This window comes from Scyliorhinus torazame, chromosome 5 (genome assembly GCF_047496885.1).
Source record: "Scyliorhinus torazame isolate Kashiwa2021f chromosome 5, sScyTor2.1, whole genome shotgun sequence".
In the NCBI taxonomy this organism is placed as follows: Eukaryota; Metazoa; Chordata; class Chondrichthyes; order Carcharhiniformes; family Scyliorhinidae; genus Scyliorhinus; species Scyliorhinus torazame.
Genome location: NC_092711.1, coordinates 270,626,173 through 270,649,205, shown reverse-complemented (window position 1 = coordinate 270,649,205; position 23,033 = coordinate 270,626,173). Strand labels below are relative to the sequence as shown.

The following is a 23,033-nucleotide window of genomic DNA, read 5'->3' as shown; positions in this document are numbered from 1 at the left end:
CCTCTTTCGGAGGTTGGTGCAGACTCAATGGGCTGAATGGCATCCTTCTGCATGTAAGCATTCTATGATTCTGTTTTGTCAACAAATATTGCTTTGTAGAACATTCAAAATATAGAGTGAGGTTTGTGATGGTAAGTGAGAAATTGGAGGGCACCAGTGGTCCCAGTTAATGTTTATGCTCCAATTTGGGACGATTTGGAGTTTGATGCGAGTATTGGGGAAGGTCCCGGACCTGGACTCGCATCGGCTGATTATGGGGGGGGGGGGGGGGTACTTTAACACGGTCAATGTTCAAGTTCGAGATCGGGGAGGGTTTTGCCGGTGTCGAAGGAGCAGAAGGGGTTTGTGGGGTGCATGGATGGAGTGGACTCGTGAAGGTTTGGGAAGCCGAGGTGGAAGGAGCTTTCATATTTCTCGCGGATTGACTATTTTGTGGTGGGTAAGTGGCTGGTGGAGGTGGTGGACCCCGGGGAATTTGGCGATTGTGGCCTTGGAATTGCAAGTGCATTGGGTGGACTTGCGAGTGGATCGGGGAGGGCCAGCGCCTGCAGTGAAGGTTGGATGTGGGGCTGCTAGCGGAGGAGGTGTGTGAGAGGGTGAGGGCTTCCATCCGTGGGTACGTGGCGGTAAACGACATAGGTGAGGTCTCGGCCACAATGCTGTGGGAGACACTCTAGGCAGTGGTCAGGGGGAGTTTATATCAATTCAGGCTCACAGGGAGAAGGAGGAGCGGGTAGAGATGTCAAGGTTGGTGGACGAGATTAAGCGGGTACATAGAAGGTACGCGGAGGCCCTGGAGGCGGGATTGTTGAAGGAGTGGCCGAAGCTCCAGATGGGGTTTGAGTTGGTGTCCACAGGGAAGGCAGTGGGGCAGTTGTGGAGGGCGAGAGGGGAAGTTTAAGAGTACGGAGAGAAGGTTGGCAGGATGTTGGCCCACCAGTTCAGGAAGCAGGAGGCGGCGAGGGAGATTGTCAGGGTGAAGGATGGCAAAGGTGGAGTGTATTGGATCCGGTAGGGGTGAATGGGGTGTTTGAGTTCTAGAGCAGGCTTTATGAATCCGAACCCCCAGCTGAGGGAGAGGGAATGTAGGATTTCTTGGATGGGCTGGGAGCTCTCATTGGATTGTAGGAGGTGCTGAAGTGTATGGGGGCAATGCAGACAGAGAACGCCGTGGGCCCGGGTGGCTTCCCAGTAGAGTTTTATAAAAAAAGTTTGGGTGACCTGGGGCCCCTGTTGGTGAGGACATTTAATGAGGTGAGGGAGAAGGGTGAGCTCCCCCCTACTTTGATGCAGGCCTCAATATCTCTGATCCTGAAGATATGTAAGGAATTCTTGGACTAGGAGGGCGTCCCGATAGTAGTTAAGTGAAAGTGGGAGGAGAAGCTGGGGGGTGAGTTCGAGGCTGGGTTATGGGAGGAAGCTTTGAGGAGGGTGAATGGGTCCTCTTTGTGCGCCAGGTTGAGTCTCATTTAATTTAAGGTAGTCCATAGGGTGCATATGACGGTGGCTAGAAATAGTAGGTTCTTTGAGGGGGTAGAGGACATGTGGAGGCGGTGAATCATGTTCACATGTTTTGGGCCTGCCCGAAGTTGCAGGGATTTTGATGGGGGTTTGCTGGCACGATGTCGGAGGCACTGGGGGTGAAAGTGGTCTCGAGTCCAGAATTCGCAGTGTTTGGAGTGTCGTAAGACCTGGGAGTCCAGGGGATGAGAGAGGCCAAAGTTCTGGCCTTTGCTTCTCTGATAGCCCAGAGACAGATCCTGTTGTGGTGGAGGGACTCGGCGCCCCTTAGCCGGGGATGTAGGTGAGCGACCTTGCAGATTTCCTTAGGCTGGAGAAAATTAAATTTGCCTTAAGCGGGTCGATGGAAACCATTCATTGACTTCTTCCAGGACAGTTAAGTCGGGGGGGGGGGGGTTAGGATTAACAAGAAAAAGTGGAGGCAGAGAGGGTGGTGGGGGGTATGGTAGGGAGGGTGGGCTGTGGTTGTTGGCTCTTCATTGAGTTATGCTGTGATCTCCTGTTTGTTATCTTTTGATTATCCTTTTTATCTTGATTATGGTTTCATTTGATGTTTATTTATAAATGCACGAATAAAAATATTTTTTTAAAAAGAACATTCAAAATATGAGGTGTCACTGCATCTTTGAGAATTAGTTTCCTCTACAGTTTTTAATAGTTGCCTGTCCTTTTAATATAATATTGGAGATACATTGGGAAATTTTACACTCAGATTTTGATGCCTGCAATGTTTTGGAACTGGGCGAGCCTCTGATTATTGCTGTCGGTTGAGTTGTAATGCCATCAAATGCCAGGTATTAATTTTGACATTCAGATATGGGACCTTCAGTAACTGAAAGTCAGCTTGAAATCAAATATACAAAAGAAAATAAAGTTAATAAAAAATATATAATGAGATAATTAAGACCAAATATGTAGTTTAAGTGATTCGGGAACTACAATAAATTTGTTAATACTTGACCCCATTGTTCAGTCTGGCTCATATGTTACTAAGTGTAATTCTGCATCCATACTTGCCTGTGTAAATTGTAACAGTTTGTGCAGTCTCATAGTCAATAATAAATGCAGCAACAACACAGTTGTGAACTCAAAACAATCAGTATCCCTCCAACCATAACAACTAATGAAAAACAAGTTTCAACCTTGTCCTAATGTTCTGTGGTAAACTGAATTGCAGAGGGTAAGGATATATCAGATTTGGTCTTTGCCCAATTTTAAATGGGCCAATGATTGGATGCTGCAATTGATCATTGCCCTTGGGTGAGGGAGGAGAAAAAATTCCTGCTTAATATTTATTGCAGTGATCATCCTGGCTAGACTGCATGTCGGTGTCATGAGAAAAAGATTAGCCTGAACTGTGATAATTAAGCCGTGCTTGGATCCAGGTTCATTATCCAGACACCTGATTGCTGAGTTAATACAGTACCTGTGACTACTTCAGCACTGATGCACCTTGCTGCATTTGTCTCGGCTATTTCTGGGACCCAAGCAGTGAGTGGAGGAGTTGTGATTGAATGTGGTACTAGTAATAGTGTTAAATTTGTGGTGAAGGAATGAAGGTTTTAATTCAAGATTTGGTTGTGTTTCAGGGCAATGAATGAGCTTTGGACTCCGATTGCAAAGCAGTATAATCCACTAAAAGCTGGAAGCATCGATAGCACGGATGAGGAGCCCCATGACCGAGCTATCTCCAGGGCAATTGCAGCCAAGTATAAACCAAACAAGGGAGTGATAGGAGACCCCCACTTGACACTCTTTGTAGCCAGGTTGAATCCCCAGACATCTGAGGAGAAGCTAAAAGAATTTTTTTCCAGATTTGGGGACATTCGCAGATTGAGGCTCGTGCGTGACATTGTCACTGGGTTTTCCAAATGCTATGGTTTCATCGAATACAAGGACGAGCGCTCATTATTGAAGGCGCATCGGGACAGCAATAAATTAGTGGTAGACCAGCATGAAATATTTGTGGATTTTGAATTGGAGCGCACTTTGAAAGGTTGGGTCCCACGGAGACTTGGGGGGGGATTAGGTGGTAAAAAAGAATCTGGTCAGCTACGGTTTGGTGGGCGAGATCGTCCGTTTAGAAGACCTATAAGTCTCCCAGCACTGAAAGTTGAAATGTATACAGAGGGACAAGCAGACAAACTGGATAGGTCAAGTTCCAGAGAGCTATCAAGGGATAGCCGGCAGTGGGAGAGAGGTCGTGACTGGGAAAGGCGAAGAGAAAGAGAAGAGAGAGGTGAGGAAAGAGAAAAACGTGAGCGAAATCGGGAACGATACAGAAGCAGGGAAAGAGATCATAAACGACAAAGAGATGAAGATCGATATAAAGAGGAAGATAAAAACCAAAGGAGGAACAAGCATAAAACCCGACGATAGAAGCTATAAAAGAGGCTTACCTTCCATGGGAAATGAAAGTTAAAATATCTTGTCAGGCGCTATTTAACCAGTCATTTTTCTGGCATAACAGGAATGTAAAGTCTGTTGTGTATTTTGACTGGAAATAATGTTCACAACGTTCTCATAAGCTGCTACATTTTATTGAGGAGAAAGGATTGTGTTCTATTAAAGTTCTGTGTTTAAAAACAAAAATACGATGGTAATTTTCCTTAGCAGTGTTCTGCCCTCCTTGCTGGGTACTAGCCACCCTCTAGTATCTTTTTAAAATAAATTTGGAGTACCCAATTCATTTTTTCCAATTAAGAGGCAATTTAGCGTGACCAATCCACCTGCCATGGTTGTGGGGGCAAAACCCATGCAACACAGGGAGAATGTGCAAACTCCACACGGACAGTGACCCAAAGCCAGGATCGAACCTTGGTGCCGTATGGCAGCAGTGCCACTGCGCAACCGTGTTGCCCTCCCTAGTATCCCTCGTAACTGGCCACTCTTGAAAGACCCGAGTGAGTAGGATGATCAGTCCTCATCTAGCATCTACACAGCAGGAACTATGTCCAACAGCTGCCTTCCCCACCCAATAATCCAAGAGAAGTGAAGCTAATTGTTACAGGTACCTATCAAGCAGGAAGCATGGACCTTTGTTGTTTATATTGCTCAATGCTTGATTGTATATCCAGTGAATCATTGTGTGGAAATCAATCATTCTTTTCCGACATATTCATGTAATTCTCACTGAAGCTATAGGCTTCTGGCTCTTGTATTCACTTAAAATGCTGATTTTGTTTTACACGCCTACAGATTTTACAGTATTGTTACCTGCCAAATCGGAATATGACACATTTCTGTTTAGCCTGAAGTGAGTGTAGACGTAATTGCAATAAATGGATTTTCTAATTTTCTTTGTGTAAAGTTGAATATGGGTGGTATTTCCATGATGTAGGTGACCACTTCCTTGCTAGATAGATTCTCCATTACCATCTCATTGTATTCCAGCAGTGTTATTTCCCTTCCGTTTTTAGCTTCTAGTTTGTTGGCTAATGCTAAAACATGATTTTGTGGATGCACATAGCCTGTGTACCTGATTTACTGTGTCATAAACTCAAGAGTGTTCTGATAGGCTGGATCTGGAATTCACTACCTCAGAGTGCAGTGGATGCTGGGACAATGGGTAAATTTAATGAGTTCGACAGATTTTTAATTGGTAATGGTTTGAAGGGCTATGGAGAATGGGCAGGATGGTGGAGTTAAGGCCAGGATAAGATCAACTATGATCGAATGGAGAAGACTCGATGGGCCAAATGGCCTAATTCTGCTCCTATAATCTTATGAACACCTCTACCAATCAGCACACTCGTGCAGTTTAAATTGGTATTCCCGTTACTATTTGTTATTCTTGAAAACTGAGTACACGATGAAAAGCTGGATTTTCATCATGGGCTGGATTCTCCGCAGCCCCGCGCCAAATCGGAGAATCGACTTTTGCGCTGAAATCGGGCATGGCACCGCTCTGGCGATTCTCCAGGATCTGAAACTCGGCGATGTCGCGATTTACTCCACACGGCTGGGGGGCCATTGCCAGCGACCCGCCCAGAGATCCTCCACTCCTGACTGGCTGAGTTCTCAACGGTGTGGAACTAACATCCTATGACCGGTCGGGACTCTCGCGTGGTGGCTGCGAACTCAATCCGCAGCCACCCTGGTGGGGGGCGGGGGGATCGGGCACCGATAGGGGGGTGCTTATGGGTGGCCGGGGGAGAGATTGGGCCAGACGGATCCTCGGGCGTGCAGCCGATCGGAGGGGCCGACATCTTCCAGATGCCTCCACGGTCCGAGTCTGCCATGGCGCTCGGCATGGCCATTGGAGGCCGCCACCGTGCGCATGCACGGACTCGAAACCGCAAGTATGGGGGGGGGGGCCCATATCTGCAGCCAAAGCTGCGTGAAGCATCCTGTCTGTTCGCCCCCTGCAGGGCATTGAATCGGCTTGTATTTTCAGGAAATGCAGGAGTGCAACGCCAGCGTTTTTACGCCGGCGTGGGGAACATAGCTCCATTTTGGGAGAATCCAGCCCCCCGTCATTTTCGGCAACATTCCCACACATCCAACACCCGTCAGTGGTGGAGTTTGCGGGTTTGACGAAGTGATAGTAAAGAAATCCTGTAGATATGCACAAGCCATTCATGGTGTGCTGGTAGTAAAGGGCGCCATCATTCAGGCTGAGATACTGATCATGTGGACTGCTTTATCCTGCTATCCACATAACCCTGACATACCTTCACTCCTCCAATTCTGGCCTCCTGCATGTCCCTAGTTTTAATCATACCATTGATGGCTATGCTTTCTGCTGCAAAAAACATCGATTGAAAACATAGAATTCCTGCAGTGCCGAAGTAGGCCATTCAGCCTATCGAGTCTGCACTGACCCTCCAAACAAAGCTCCCATACTCCCCTGCACCATCCCTGTAACCCCAGCTAACCTTTGGACACTTGTGGGAGGAAACCCATGCAGACATGGCGAGAATGTGCAAACTCCACACCACACACAAGGTTGGAATCAAACCCAGGTCCCTGGCACTATGAGGCAGCAGAGTTAACCACTGTGCTACCATGCTGTCCCCTAACTCTGAAATTCCCTCCTAAAACTCTCTGCTTCTTTCCATCTTTAAGATTCTCCTCGTTAAGTACTTTTGATAATCTGGCACAATATCTCCTATGTGGCCCAGTGCCAAATTATGTTTTATGCTGCTCCACTAAAACACTTTGGTATGTGCTACTATATAAAATAGATCTACATAGAAGTTCAAGTTTCTAAACTGCAGCTGTACTCATCTAGGCAAGTGGAAGGTATTCCTTCACAATGCTTCAGTGTGCATGTATAGTTCATTGATGAGGACAAGGCAAGTCTCAGTTGTCATGCACTCTAATCAATTAACCTGCTGAAACAAATTGCTACATTCGTACTTTTAAAATTCTTCCATGGATAGCACGGGTATAGAGGGATACCGCACTAGGAAGCGCTGAGGGTTTTGACCAAGGGTGATACCAAGCTCACAGGCTTGGAGGGCCGAAGACCCTGTTCCTCTGCTGTATTGTTCTTTGTTCATTGAGCTGCTATCACCAAGAAGATTGTTTTTAAAAGTACCAAGCCAGAAAGAAACAGCAGTGTAAATAAATTTCAAACATGGTTGTCACTTGACAAATATTCATATTTTACAGAGCCCTTGAGCCAGTATTATTGTCCTGTTGATAGAGAAAACTGATCTGTTGGTCCTAGGACCAGAATAACCCAAAACATTATTATTGGATGAGAATGGTTTATATAATAGATGAGGTCCAGCTACTCGTCTTTAGAAGTGTGACTGGAGTAATGCCAGATTGTTTGTGCTGAAGTAGAAAAAGTGATGATCACCATGTGCATAGCAATTGTTTTTGAAAGTTATGCAGAAAGCACAAATGGGTTTGTTTAATAAATAAATCCATAGATTAAAAAATCAATTTATATTTTTATTGATACAGGACACTACAAAAACACATAGTATGTACAAGTTATGCAATGACAAACAATACAAAGTTATATACAAACAAATGCACAAACCATGAAATATTTACAGTCAATTTCTCCCATTTAAATAAGACCATTAAAAAAACTGATGCCCTCAAGTTAACAATGAAACATAATCTATTACTGTTTAAATTTTGAGAAAATCATTGAAGAAATCATTAAGTGAACAGCCTATAATGGAAGACACAACTTGATACACAAAATATTCCAAAGAAGCAAAATTGTCATTTGATAATATTTTCTTTGGTCACAATGTAGATATACAAATTCCACCACAAGCACCTTCCTTTTTAACCAGCACATCCACTTTAGTGAAGGCTATATTAAGAGAAATGTAATACCTGTGGTCATTCAAGGTTAGCAATATTAACTTTTCAAATCAGTTTGTGTTCGCTGTTATTTTAAAAAATTGCATTGAAAGGTTTAAACAATGATACATATAATCAAGTATCATTACTTCAGAGTAATGCTGCTCTGGATGAAATATTTCTAAATGAAGGACATCAGATCATGTCATGGTGAATCCTTTGCACAATTGTGTCCTGCATGCTCACTGAATAAAATACAGTCCCTTTCCCACCACAGGTCCACTATTGTGCTAATTCAGTCAAACTATTTCACCCATTTGCTCATTTAATTCACAATATTCTGTTTAAAATATCTATTTTTAACAAGTTATAACTCATCGCTTGGTCACCGTTTGAAGTTTCTGGGTTAGATTTTCAGCTTGCTGTCCAGGCATAAAATTGGCACCACTGATTATCGGCTCATTATGAAGATTCCAAATTTTAATTTCTAATGATTTAACTTGAGCGGATTCTATAACAGTTTTGCAACACCAGTTTCACATTCTGGTAGCAAGCTCAAAATGTACCCCATTCTTTCTCAATTCCCAGCCTTAGACTTGACACTTGAAGAAAACCAACTGCCTCTTCCCCACAAGTCTTTTGGCTGTAAAGTGACAGATAACATTTATAAAATACCAGGACATTTACATAAAAATATAAACAACCAAGCTGGTGTCTCTGCATTCAAAAAATACACTGAAAAACAAGTAACTGTCATATGAAACAGCTCAAATATCCGAGTACCAGCAACAAATTGAAAAGACATTCTCATCAACCCTCTCTCACACAATGTACTATTACGACAGTAAGCATAGTCATGGTAGAGAGAATATAAACTGGATGCAAATACATAAGCCTGGCAGCGAATATTTAGCAAGTTTGTTTCACTGACACCCACATTTTACTTTCCTGTAAAATAGTCATGATATTCCACTATTAATGGTTTAACTAAACAGTAATATCTATACTGGTCGAACCACAAGAATACAGGAGCCAACTTACAGCAAGGAATCCTTCTCCAGGCTGCGGCATGTGATTCATTACTAAGTGGTTGAGATGACACCATTCAGTTTAATAATCCACTTCCATAACAAAACTCCCAACTGTCCCATTTATACTGCAAATCTGATGCACCAAATACCAGATCCACTGGATATTGGATGTACAGTTATTATAAACTTGCTCGGTCAGGTCTTAAACTTTTTTCATAGTGTAAAGCAGTTCCTCGATGGTTTGTAATGTTAAAATTCAATTTGTGTAGGCAGAACGAGAGCTTAGTCACAATCCAGTGTGTTCTGTTTAAATAGGTCATCTTTACAAAAATTGAAAAAAAAAATCTACTGATAAACCCCTGGCCAACAAGTCTTTGAAAAGCATCCCCAGCAATGGACTCCAAGTATAGCTATGTAACAGTGAATCAATGCTGGCCTGAGTGTAATTCTGTTTGTACAGCCCATTTGATAACAGTCTTAATCACTCAAACAGAAGTTTAAAAAAAGACAAATATTAATGAAAACAGCTGGTAAGGAAATGTACATTTTAGCAATGGGAATAGGGATCACTCCGTTCAATTTTTTTCCTTTCATGCTGTTGATACTTCCTTATTTTTTTCCGTAGATAGTAGAGTGCTGAAGTCAAGCATTTTATCCATTTTCTCTTGGCTTGCCAGGTTCACAGGAGTAAAAGAGGATTTCTGGTTCTCAGAGCTGTTCCAAATTCCATAACCAAAGTAAATGACAAAACCTAGAGAAATGAAAAGTTAAATGTAACTTCATACAATAACATTTTCGTAGAACCGGAAGATGTCTCAAAATACTTTATATTAATAGGGAAATATCAAATATTTCAAAAAATATCAAAAAGGTTTAGAACCCATCCGCCACATGCAAATCTTTATGTCAACTTTAAAGATAAATAATTTTCAATCTATAAAGGAACTACACCAGCAACATGAAACACATTACAATAACCTCAGGATTTTACCAAAATCATGTATTTATATTGTGCTCCTGACAAACCGTTAATCATCCTGGAACACCTTACAGGAAGAGGAAATAGATAGAACAAGGGGTACATTTTTAAACTTCCATTCCCAGCAGGAATGGTCCTGGAGGGTGGTGCGGTGGAGGGGGTTCAGATGCCGGAGTCGTCACATTTTCACCCTTCACCATCATAACGTCATAACTCAACTAAGAACAAGCACAGGGGTGCCACCCAGCAGGGCAGTTCACTACATTTATGAGGCCCATGTAGGGTCAAGCTTGATGGCACAATCATGGTGAAAGTCCATGGAGTCCAAAGGAGTTGGAAAGTATTACTTTTGGGTGGAATTCCAATTGAGCACCTGTTTTCCTGGCATCCCTTCCTTGGGCGCCATTCTCCGACCCCCCCCGCCGGGTCGGAGAATCGCCGGGGGCTGGCGTGAATCCCGCCCCCGCCGGTTGCCGAAGTCTCCGGCACCGGAGATTCGTCGGGGGCGGGAATCGCGGCGCGCCGGTTGGCGGGGCCCCCCCCGCTCGATTCTCCGGCCCGGATGGGCCGAAGTCCCGCCGATAAATTGCCTGTCCCGCCGGCGTGGATTAAACCACCTTTTGAACGGCGGGACAAGGCGGCGTGGGCGGGCTCCGGGGTCCTGGGGGGTGCCCCCACGGTGGCCTGGCCCGCGATCGGGGCCCACCGATCCGCGGGCGGCCTGTGCCGTGGGGGCACTCTTTCCCTTCCGCCTCCGCCACGGTCTCCACCATGGCGGAGGCGGAAGAGACTCCCTCCACTGCGCATGCGTGGGAAACTGTCAGCGGCCACTGACGCTCCCGCGCATGCGCCGCCCGGGGATGTCATTTCCGCGCCAGATGGCGGGGCACCAACGGCCGTTTCCGCCAGCTGGCGGGGCGGAAATTCCTCCGGCGCTGGCCTAGCCCCTCAATGTTGGGGCTCGGCCCCCAAAGATGCGGAGCATTCCGCACCTTTGGGCCGGCGCGATGCCCATCTGATTGGCGCCGTTTTGGGCGCCAGTCGGCGGACATCGCGCCGTTTCGGGAGAATTTCGCCCCATATTCCTGATCTGCACCTCAAACCCCCAAACTTAATTTGCTGTTTCTATGCGAGAATCTTGTATAATAAAAGGCATTTGTTTTTACTATTTAAGATCAAAGAAGCAAGAATTTTGGTGTGATTACTGACAATCACTGAAATGCAAAGATATTTTCAACCGAGCTAGTCAAACAATAATGTGCAACTTAAAGGCCCGGTGATTCATTTCAACAAGTTTCTTGGCTTTGGAGTCTTGGATTTATACAAAATGTTTCAAGAGGGCATGATATTCAAGACTGGACTAGTTGTGTATGGTCTGTAGCAAGAGATAGGCTTTGTGTTCTGTGGTTTTACTTATGTTTATCCACTACCTTAAATGGGGTATTAATTGTATATTTATCAGAGTGTTATTTTTCGGCTCAAAATTGTATAAATATATTTACCTATAAGCATCCAAATTCCAAACCGGGCCCAAGTGCCCACATCCATCATCACCATAAGGTAAATGTTCACAAAGATACTGACAATAGGTAGCAAGGGAAGTAGTGGTACCTGCAAAGAAAAATTAATCTAAGTATGTTTTCCACTAAACTGCAAAACATTTTATTTTTGTTCCGACGATCATCCATAACAAAAAAATATAAAATCACAATTTATTCCCTCTTCAATTTTACTAACATAGTAGTTATCACTGTTGCTTCACAGTGCCAGAGTCCCAGGTTCGATTCCCGGTTTGGGTCACTGTCTGTGCGAAGTCTGCACATTCTCCCAGTGTCTGCTCCAGGCACTCCGGTTTCCTCCCACAAGCCCCAAAAGACATGCTTGTTAGGTGAATTGGATTGAATTCTCAGTTCTCAATTCTCCCTCTGTGTACCTGAACAGGCGCCGGAGTGTGGCGACTAGGGGCTTTTCGCAATAACTTCATTGCTGTGTTAATGTAAGCCTACTTGTGACACTAATAAAGATTATTATTAATTTTTGCTATGAGACGGTTAAATAAAGTGGGTAACCATTCCTGCCAGTGACGGGCATTGTCAAGGGCATGATGGGAAAATTTCGAGCAGCTCCTGGTCGCTCTCCAAATTTTTTCGTCCCACATATGATGCCCACCGCTGGCAGGACCGGAAAACTCCGCCATGTGACCATTCGTCATGTGCCATTGCGTGTTGGCAGACTGTCCACCATCTCAGGCGACACAGTTCCAAATATCACCTGAAATCTGCAATTCCAGTCAGAGCTGGTGAAGGGTAATAATTGCAATTGTCTTCTTCCTAATCTGGGGCTACTAAAGTAAACTGTACCAACTGCCACTCTTTCTGAGATATAACCAGAGACTGAACCAAAATAAAAATAAATAAAATGTTGTAAAAACTCAGCAGCATATGTGGAAAGTGAAACAGAGTTAACGGATGAAATGTTCCATTCTGGCTGAGCTCAGAAAACCACATGCAGCTCGTAGGCTGCACAGCTGGCTTTTCTCTCCAGATAATCCAGCACTCTGTGTACAAGAAAATCTGGAGTGGTGGCTCTTTTTAAAGGGACGCCCAATCTCCAATAAAACAAAAACAGGAACCACCCCCTTACAGAAACCCACTTTCCTACGTGGACACAGGGAAACATCCGTCCACCCCCACCCAAAACACACGCACAAGGGGGCCCCACTAATTATATTTACGTTTATTGATACGAGGTTCCCGACCTTCCTGGGCAGGAACCTTGTATGTCACCAGTGAGGGGGAGGAGGGGGGTGGCGGGGAAATCGGAAATGAGATTTTGCCAGCAAGATTCTTGTTCTGACAATCTGGTTATATTTAGCACACGTCACCGTTTTGTGCTCAGGGGAATGCGAGCGAAAAATCGCAGCCAATATTTTGAGTCCATATGACTCTGCTTCAGAACCTGCTAGCTTACTGGAACGTATGGTCAAGTAGACAAATTTAAATAGTGATGCAGAATCCATAATCATTTTAAATGTTGGAGCCTTCTCATGCCCTGCCAATTATAAGGATCTGGACAGTGTTTAGGACAATACATTGACATTCTATACTTGGACAGGTTAGCTGTAGGGTAGGAGTGCAACTCAAGTTGTTTTGAGCTTACTGGTATTCTTTATGTGTCTTTCTCCTCCACCCCAAATAAATAATTAATTACTGCAAAAGAATATTCAAAGTATTAAGCAAAGTGAAGGAGCATTGTAAAATAATGTGTTAATCACAGGATATTACACAACCCTGATGTAGCACATTATTACTGACATACTGAAGAACACCAAGCAGCTATGTAATTGTACCCTTGTAGAAACTAGCTCTTTTAGGAGAAAGAGAAATAGAAGTATCTTCTGCTGTTCCTAATGAGTCAGAAATAAAAGATTTACCTTAAAAGTAAGTGACATTTTGTTCTGTGGCTGTTTCCACATAATGGAAATAATAACAGCAGCAGCCAGGCAGAGCATCACAAGTGGTGCCACACAATAGGCATATCCATTAGATAATTGCTCATAACATTTCGCCAGTATAATGCAAATGCAGGTCAAAATACTCGCTAGAATGGAATAAAAAACAGAAAACTTTCAGAAAATACTTTGACTTCATTTAATGAAAAATAGAAATGGGCCTGGTGTTGAATCCAGGCTGACTGGATTAAAGTTCCCCCTGCAGAGTAAGGTATGTGTTAGACACAGAGCTATATTCCCTCTACTCAAATCCTAATTTAATTTCTAACCACAGTAGTAGGTATAGTATACGCCATTCCAACAGATCTTACGGCTTCAGACTGAAACTGTGAGCAGTAACATGCACAAGCAGCTGTAAATGCCCAACAGGAAATATGGTAATCTCAGAAATCTTTATTGAGCTCCATATCCACTGCACAATTGCCTATTGATGGCTCATAAGTATCAGTTCCAACATGTGCATACCCACAATGAGGCTACATTTATTGTTAGCGTATTTAATAGGACTGCTGCCAACCAAGACACTGAATATTTTTATCAGGCTGAACTATGGCAGGAAGATTTTTTTAAATTATCCCTTCATTCTGCAGCTACACCCTTTGTGCACTTTACCAAACTTCCTGATTAGTTTACTCCTAATGATCCTATCTATGATGGTGTCAAATACTGTTGAAAGTGGACGTCACTGCTTTTCCAAAAAAGCTTCAGCAGTTCATTTTGAAAGGAGGACATGTTGAGCAATGAAGGAATTTATATTCACGTCTCTGACAATTATCCTATTATAAGGTACAGCCTTGCCCACTATCAGAGTAACCATTTACGTAGTGTCTATTGCACACATCACAAAAGTTATGTCATTCATCCCAGGATACTTACAGAGGATTCCAACACTGATATAAATAATTAATCCGGAACATTTAGAGGGAGATTGTTCGTCTGGGTAAAATAGTAGTTTTAAGCTCACTGAGGTATTCTCTTCAGCCTGACAATCTTCACTGTTAATTTGACTCGTCAGGCTGCTTTTGATTTCTGAAAATCGAGTCATTTCGTACAAATCACTATTGAGGTGCTCAGAAGGTTGATATCTGCGAACAAAATACAGCCAAGATTAATTGTTTGTGCAATACAGTGGGGTGGAATGATAAATCAATGCAGTTCTCTATACATGTGGAGAATAAAATTGCTTCCACGAGATGGGGAAGAAATCAAATTGAGGATGTCCTCCTCAGCAGAGCAGTATATTCCAAATTTATAAAGAGACAGAACAGGAAAAAAAAAGCCCAGGGGCGGCACGGTGGCAAGCACTGCTGCATCAGAGCACCAGGGACCCAGGTTCAATTCCGGCCTCAGGTGACTGCATGGAGTTTGCACTTTCTCCCCATGTCTATGTGGGTGCTCCGGTTTCCTCCCACAGTCCAAAGATGTGCAGGTTAGGTGGATTGACCATGTTAAATTGCCCCTTAGTGTCCAAAAGGTTAGGTGGGGTTAGGGGTCTGGGTCGGTGCAGACTTGATTCTGCACTCTAGGAATTCTATGATTCCCATCCAACCAATTATACAACTTCAGTCCGGTTTCTTCTGGACCCAAATTCATGGCGCAGCAACCCGAATATGTTGCCAGCCTGCATTCTTGGCTGGTAAAGAAAGACAATAATAGTCATCAAGATTTTTTGCTCACCTGAGGATAAGAACACAAGCTGCTACCAGGGAATAGGCAAGTAGTGTACCAATAGACATGAGGTCAACCAGAACATCCAGGTCAAACAGGAGCGCCATGATAGCTGGATAAAAAACAAAAAACAAATATACGCACAGGCACATCACACTTCAATTCAAAGTCCAATTAAATTCCAGAAACCAGTTGTCAGTCCACAGGAAAGTTAGTTTTGCTGTTCAATTTATTTATTTCATTCTTTCTCTCCTTCATATAAAACCAAAGAACATTTCCCAAATCTCTGAGTGTACACAAAAAGTATCCCAACTCAATTAATTTCTTTCTTTGGCCCAGAGCAGTTGGAATGATTAGAAGTATTTCTTCTTCAGAATTATTGCCTTTTATGCAAATATATATGAAAATAATAGCGATGAAGAAAGATTGGATAAGCTGTGGTTGTTTTCTTTGGAATAGAGGAAATGGAAGAGAGGTTTGATTTGGGTATAAATTTATGGGGTGCCTAGAGAGAGTGGATAGAAAGGATCTATTTCCCTTAGCAGAGCTGACAATAATCAAGGGTATTGATTAGAGGAGAGTACAGGAGAAACCTTTTTCATCTAGAGGATGTTAGAGGTCTGGAACTCACTGCCTGAAAGAGTGGGAGGTAGAAATGCTCATTGTATTTACAAAAATAGTTGGATGTACACTTAAAGTACCACAACCTTCAAGAGAATGGACCAAAAGCTGGAAAGAGGGATTAGTTGTATAGCTCTATTGGGCTAGCACAAAAATGATAGGCTGAATGGCTTCCTTTTGTGTCATAAGTTTCTATTATTCTATTAATTCAGTGAAAGAATTCAAAGAGACAAATTGACATTAAATCTCAATAAACTATTTACAACATTAGTCATAAAAGATACTCACCAGCAACAATGCCAGAAACAATGGTCGCATGCACTGGCGTCTTGGTTTTTTTGTGGGTGTTCCCCAGAAAACGGAAAAGCAATCCATCCTCAGCCATTGCGTATATGACACGGGGCATAGGGAACATGGAGCCCAGCAGGCTGAATACAAGGGAAGAAAACAACCGATTAGGAGCCCAGCCCACTTAGTTTTACTTTTCTTTGTGTGTTCTTCATGAAGAGTGATTTATGAAACCTGTTGGATTACATTCCACTTGTCCGATCTGAATTACTAATTCCAAATATTCTGCAATCACAGCTATCAGTATTATTTGGCGGCCACCAATATATTGTCCATGTTTACTTGTCTGCTCTGGTTTGTAAATGTAATTTGTAATGCTGTAAAAACAAATTATTTTTGTAGCTTTCCTCCCCATTTGTTCTGAAGGTGCTCAGCCTTGCTGGAGTACAAAGATCTTCAAATAACTGCCCATTATTCACATGCAAGCCTAGTGAGGGCAAGCTACATAACTGGAGAGGAAGTATCAGTCTAGCTCAATCCTATCTTTTCAATAACATGGGCACATTTTCACCAATGGACAGGGGAGCTCTGGATAGTGAATCAGGAGCAGAAACTCTCAGCAGATTGCTGCATAATCTTAGCCTCAGGCGTAGTGTGCCTTTTACCATTCAGCTAAATGCCATCAACTCAGCCCAAAAAAAGTTTGGCTATTTGACCTTTGTCTGTTTGATTTAACTCCTAATTGAGCAGTCTTCACCAGAAGCTTATTTAACATTTTTAAGACTTAACATAAAACATAGAATTTGCTTGAAAAAAAGTCTAAATACCTGGTAGAGAGAGCACAGAGAGAGCCAACAGCCACAATGTAACGCGCAGGTTCCCAGCCAACATACTGGAAGGCCTCGGGCAGTGGGCTTTTCTTGTCCAGTTTATAGTAAGGCATCATGAGTGTCAGAGCAGCAGATACACCAAAGTAGGCCACAAAACAGACCAGCAAGGAAACCACAATCCCAATAGGAATTGACTTCTGAGGATTTTTTGCTTCCTCACCTGAAACCAACAGTAAACACAAATTTATGTTAAAAAAATTGCAGTATTTAAAGTGGAAATTCAGAAATGTTTCAAAATATTATCAGTAAATTAGGTACCCTTGAGGAATGGTACTATTTTATTTCAAGAATTTGGTTTAAAGCACCATCTTTGGTTCACCATTACCTGCCAAACCATGGAGACAAGTAAGCTCCCAGATTCAATTTCTGATCTGGGTTGAGTTAGTTATTCTCAGCTGAGGTAGGGAGGGATAGAAGTGCTACAATTACATCATTGCCTTTGATGTAGGAGGCATAGAAAATCAGCCTGGGGTTCCTGCTTGGATCATTCTTCAGTGTTCCCAGCAGTCAGGTGACTTGTGCGGCTACCAGTAAATACAGTATTAAATTGCAGTTTCCTCCAAGATTAATTAGGTTGCCAACAACTAGGTTCATCGCTATTAAGATAACATAGGTAGAAGTGATAATCACATGGTTCTTGCGCAAACAAACTCTTGTCTCCATTGCAAGGAATCCCTCCGTTTAGATTGTGGTACGACCACTGCGCTAAATGGAAAGGACTAATGACAGATCTAGTAACCCAAATCTGGGCCTTGGTGTGTTGCTGTGGGCCATCAGCAGCCGAATTGTCCACAACCACAATTTGCAATCTCAAGAGTCTAGCATATATCCCACTCCTTGATCACCATGAAACCATGAGGCAAATCCTGGTTCAATGCAGAGTTTAGACGAACATGCTGAAGCAGCACGAAGCACACCTTAAAATGATGTTTCAACATAATGAAGACACTAAAACGAAGCCACCTCAATGCTAATTCCCAAAAGGAGCTAAGTGGTCTCACAACCAAAAGGTCAGAGAATTCTTGGTGGCTTTAACACAACCAGTCAAGGATGGTGAACAACCTAGGCAGCTGACAGGGGCGGGAGGCAAGTCATCAGGGTTATTCTCTTCCCTACAATAGCTACTAACAAAACAGACAAGAACTGCAAAGTTGCAGAAGCACTACCATCTTCAAATACCTCTACAGCACACTATACTGCTTTGGTTATAAATCATTGATCCTTCATCACCATTGGACCAATATCCCAGGTGGCACGGTGGCTCACTGCTGCCGCATGGTTCTGAGGACCCGTGTTCGATCCTGGCCCCGGTCACTGTCTACGTGGAGTTTGCACATTCTCCCCGTGTCTGCATGGGTTTCACCCCCACAACCCAAAGATGTGCAGATTAGCTGAATTAGCCGTGCTGAATTGCCCCTTAGTTGGAAAAAAATAATTGGGTACTCGAAATTTTTTTTAAAAAGCATTGGACCAATATCCTGGGATTCCCTTTCTAACATAATCATGGGGGACATCAGCACCCAGACTGCCTCAGTTCAAGATGGTCCACCAGAATGTTCTCATGGCAACTAGGGATGGGATACTGTATATATATTACCTTTTCATTATTACTCACTTTCTGAAGACAAAAAGAACAATAAACCACATTTGGGTGCTATACCAGAGGCTGACATGCTCCTGTGGAACAATATCGTGAAAAGAATAAGTACCGTCAGGAAAGGCTGAAAATTAAAATTTTGTTTCAAAAAGACTTGTCTCATTACCTGTAGTTGCAATACAATCAAATCCCACAAAGGCATAGAAGCAAGTTGCAGCTCCTGTGAGGACTCCAAAAAATCCAAAAGGAGTGAATCCTCCAGAACCAAATTTTCCTGCTGCAGATTCAGTGCTGAGATAGACATAAACATAATACATGTAAATGAACAATTAACAAATACTATCTACCAAGCAAACAACGTTCAGAGACAAAGGTACACCTTCATACAAACGGAATAAGTTTGACTTCCAAGAAAGGGTTGCTTGGTTCAGATGAGAGTAAACATGTTATAAATTTCAAATCCACTCTGCCCACTTCTGGTTTTAAGAAACACACCGCGTTTCTGATACTATTCTGCATTTAAAGTGTCAAATCCCATTGCTTAACATCTTAATACATACAAATCCATTTTAAATTTAGCCCCTTCACACCAAATGCATATCTGGTGTTAACAAATTTGATAAAACTCAGTTCCTGTGCCAGTGAGGGGGAAAAAATTTGGATTGTATCTAATGCCCCCTGCTAGAAACATCATACATATATAGACATCAGCTACACTCTCTTCTGTTCTACTGCCACTGCACAGTTAAATACTGATATTAGCTTAACAGAATTCACTTAAAATACACATGTTAAAGCCAGAATTAAAATAACATTGACTGGAAACTTTAAATCACATTGTTGAGGGCTTCCGAGTTTACCATTGTCAAAAGCAACTCAGCACTTTCAAACATAAAGGAGGGGGACCGGGTGGAGAGAAAACTCACATACACACCTGTTTAGGTAAGTCTCATTGTAGTCAGACTCTGTTAGCTGCCAGTTCTTTATGTCACCTTTCACGAAGCCAGTTATAATGACAAAACACAGGACCATGAGGTTTACGGCAGTGAAGACTTTATTCACTAGTGCTGACTCACTTACTCCGAATGCCAAAAGACCTTAAATACAAACACAAGACAGTGGTGTTTTATTTATCTGTCCACTTGAAATTGTTTTACATAATTATAATATTGATTTTCTTGTTATTTTCAGTGGGCGTGAACAAATTTGAGAGAGAAGGGCATTGCAATAGAGTATGTTGTTTAGCCAATTTCTCCTCGTGATGCACCATAAGTGTCTGTGGTTTTGGACTTTGCTTGGTTGCCTTATGAAGTCGGGAAAAAATTTCATTTGTTGCTTTTTATCCCCTCCTTTCCCAAGAGTTAGCATTTCTAGCTGTTGAAGAGGGCAGCATACAAGGTAACAGCATACAGTGCTGGGATGCCCAAACTGAGATGCGAGGGTCTATCCAAAGTTGCAGTGAAACAATTTCTATTTGTTTTGAAAAAGTCTGTGCTCAGTACTGCTACCTTTGATGGAAAATTCTAAATCATTATGTAATGAATGAAATGAAAATGAAATGAAATGAAAATCGCTTATTGTCACAAAGTAGGCTTCAAATGAAGCTACTGTGAAAAGCCCCTAGTCGCCACATTCCGGCGCCTGTTCGGGGAGGCTGGTACGGGAAGTAGCTTGTGCGCACCAATTTAATGATGGATGATGGGCCACTGTTTGTGTTGTAATTGCTTATATGATGGTCAGGGGAGATGTGTTTAATTCACTTCCACTCTTACTTTTCTGAATTTTACCTCGTGTTCTTAAGAAGTATGTCTGCAGTAACTGTGACAATTCATATTCTTGCAGACTTCAACTAGGTCACTTGAGAGTTTGTGCTTTCTTACACAAAGCAAGCTCACCATTTAAAAAATTATAATTTCAGGTTCTGAAGCGTTAGAAAGCCAATTAAGAAATGCTGTACCCTAATTTCTTAGCAGCCAACATCAGTGTGTGATTCTGGCAGTGCCAACTGATGCAATGCTGGAACAAAGAGGTATGAAGTTTAAAAGCCTATTTTCCTTGGGCCACAACAGAATAAATGAGGCAAGCTGCAAGCATCAATCAGGTGTGCCGAAGAATATGTTTTTAGTGTGCCAAAGTGGTGTGGGGTAGGTGGAAGAGAGGAGTGAGGTAATGAGGGGAGAATTCAAGAGTTGACTGATACCATTGTCACTTATTTTCTCAATCCTGGAGGAACTCGAAAATATTTCTAAGTTGTTGGGCCTTTTTTGAGCAGCCTTTAGCAGTTCCTTTGGGAACCACTAATTAGGCAAGCCAGGGCCCAGAAATGCCAGCTTGCTCAATTATCATAGAATTTACAGTGCAGAAGGAGGCCATTCGGCCCATCGAGTCTGCACCGGCTCTTGGAAAGAGCACCCTACCCAAGATCAACACCTCCACCCTATCCCCATAACCCAGTAACCCCACACAACACTAAGGGCAATTTTGGACACTAAGAGCAATTTATCATGGCCAATCCACCTAACCTGCACATCTTTGGACTGTGGGAGGAAACCGGAGCACCCGGAGGAAGCCCACGCACACACGGGGAGGATGTGCAGACTCCGCACAGACAGTGACCCAAGCCGGAATCGAACCTGGGACCCTGGAGCTGTGAAGCAATTGTGCTATCCACAATGCTACCGTGCTGCCCAATGTACAGCATGTTCAGACTACAGATTTAAACGTCTGTATTTAAAATAAGCACACTTTTATTTCAGTATTGAAACGAGGTCTGTGCAACAGACTAAAAGATACAGACCAATTTAACAATGGTCCAAACATTTGTGAAGATTGGAAATTGGCCTTTGCATTGCTAAATTGTTAATTTAACTTCATTTTAGGCCCTTAAAATGAGCAAATGTATCTTAAACACAGACTCCATTGATCGGTTAATTTTCACAACCACGATTTATTTACACTGGTAGCTTACCTGTGAGAAGCAAGATTAAGATGACTGCAAATATATCTGGATATTTTGCAAGCACACCAGGGAAATTCATATTCAAGTAGTTTCCAAAGAAAGCAGAAATTCTTTGGTCAATGAGATTGTCAAAGGTAGAACTCCAAGCTCGAGCGACACTTGCTGTGCCTGAGAATTAAAGACCAATGTAAGGTCAGAGAGGTTTCAGTTGGGAGAGAGCACAAATCACTTCCACCCGCTTACCTCCTTACTAATGTTGAACTAAACTTGAGACTGCTTGGTGTGGGCTTGGGTAGGTAACAGAAATGGAAAAGTGATCCATTTGCTAGCACCAATGCTCTTCTTTCTAAATGAATAGCACAATTGTGCTCTAAACCATATTTACTATAATATATTTGACAAAGTTGAACCAGGTGGTATAAAAAAACATGTTCCATTTATCTTTTAAAATAGCACACCATTTCTTTGTTGAACAAGCAAACGTACTGACAGGATTAGACAACCCAGTGTCAAAAATTTGGAACTTTGTACTTATTTCTGTCACTAACTATCCAGCCAGATCTGGCATATTACAACATTATCTGGCTCTACTGTTTTGGGGGGCAATTGGTTGAACATCCACTGCCTCTTATAGAAAGTAATTAAATCTATCTAAATTGTCCACACACCTATCCTCCTCTGACCTAGAGGCCAAATCCTTAGGCCTAGAGTCCAAATCCTTAGGGCTAGATTTGACTGGACGTTGTAATCGCCACCCTGCCCTCCTAGAATATGCATACGTTTGGGACAGCTGCCCTGTTATTAACTAAACAGCCGTTAGCCATTGAATTGAGATGGAATTTCTGCCCACCAAGAACAAGACGTCACAAGGACAGGGCGAGGAGCAGCCTTGGAGGGGTAATAACTTAGGAGAGCCCTCCAATGGTAAGGAGGTACCACCTCCTCCCATCCACCACCAGTCTGCACTGAAAACCTGCCGAGCTGGGCATTTGGCGTAGGCCTCTCCCACTGCCAATTAAATTTCAACAGTGGCAGAGGATGAGGCCCTTAACTGGCCATTATACCAAATGGAGCAAGTCAGTGCTTATTACTGGGACCCCTTATGGTCAGGCTCTCTGGCTATACGTCTTAAAGTAGTATTTGACCTCCATTGATTTGATTATAAATACAAGTTGATTTGTTTTCATTTCATGTTCTCAGGAGGCTTCCAAACAAATTAAATACTTTTAGTTATTGTTGTTTAACAAGCAAAAGTGTCAGCCAGTTTCAAATGACCATGTAACCTGATTTTTGGTGGTGTTAATTAAATGACAAACATTGGGAAGGATGTTGGGAGAGCTCGCCGTTCTTCTTACGGTTTTGCTTTGGGATCTTTTAATATCCATCCAATAAGGCAGACAGGTCCCAGTTTAAAGGTTCATCCAAAATATGACCCCTCAAATAAATATTCCCTCGTTACTGCCCTGAGATTTCACCTAAGCTGTTGTGTAGAATTTCCATTGGGGCTTCTGTTGATTATCTACCATTAACTTTGGCAGAAGCTCGATGAAATTGAATAAGTGGTCATTTATGCAGTTTCTGCTGAAGCTACAGTAATTACAGAAAACTGCCCTGGAAATTCTATTCCTACATGATCTAATATTGGTGCTTGAAGCTATATCTCTGACTCAAGGGGCAAGCCTGCAAAAAAAAACAAAA

General features: G+C 42.7%; 2 protein-coding genes across 5 annotated transcripts in view; one reads left to right on the top strand and one right to left on the bottom strand.

Moving 5' to 3' along the window:
* Window positions 1-4,818, top strand: part of snrnp35 (small nuclear ribonucleoprotein 35 (U11/U12)) — a 29,012-nt gene extending 24,194 nt beyond the window's left edge. For all 3 annotated transcript variants that reach the window (XM_072505528.1, XM_072505529.1, XM_072505527.1), the window contains exon 2: window positions 3,111-4,818. In XM_072505528.1, the coding sequence (XP_072361629.1) occupies window positions 3,111-3,900 (790 nt within the window). In that variant the 3' untranslated portion in view covers window positions 3,901-4,818. The remainder of the gene's footprint in view (window positions 1-3,110) is intronic.
* A 2,594-nt stretch (window positions 4,819-7,412) lies between these two features.
* The window catches only part of LOC140421119 (high affinity cationic amino acid transporter 1-like), a 35,312-nt gene continuing 19,691 nt past the window's right edge, over window positions 7,413-23,033 (bottom strand). For both annotated transcript variants that reach the window (XM_072505525.1, XM_072505526.1), the window contains exons 3-12: window positions 21,345-21,503; window positions 19,311-19,473; window positions 18,543-18,667; window positions 16,717-16,939; window positions 15,890-16,029; window positions 14,990-15,092; window positions 14,189-14,397; window positions 13,235-13,401; window positions 11,304-11,412; window positions 7,413-9,573 (exon numbers count right to left, since the gene is read on the bottom strand). In XM_072505525.1, coding sequence (XP_072361626.1) covers window positions 9,413-9,573; window positions 11,304-11,412; window positions 13,235-13,401; window positions 14,189-14,397; window positions 14,990-15,092; window positions 15,890-16,029; window positions 16,717-16,939; window positions 18,543-18,667; window positions 19,311-19,473; window positions 21,345-21,503 — 1,559 coding nt within the window. In that variant the 3' untranslated portion in view covers window positions 7,413-9,412. The remainder of the gene's footprint in view (window positions 9,574-11,303; window positions 11,413-13,234; window positions 13,402-14,188; window positions 14,398-14,989; window positions 15,093-15,889; window positions 16,030-16,716; window positions 16,940-18,542; window positions 18,668-19,310; window positions 19,474-21,344; window positions 21,504-23,033) is intronic.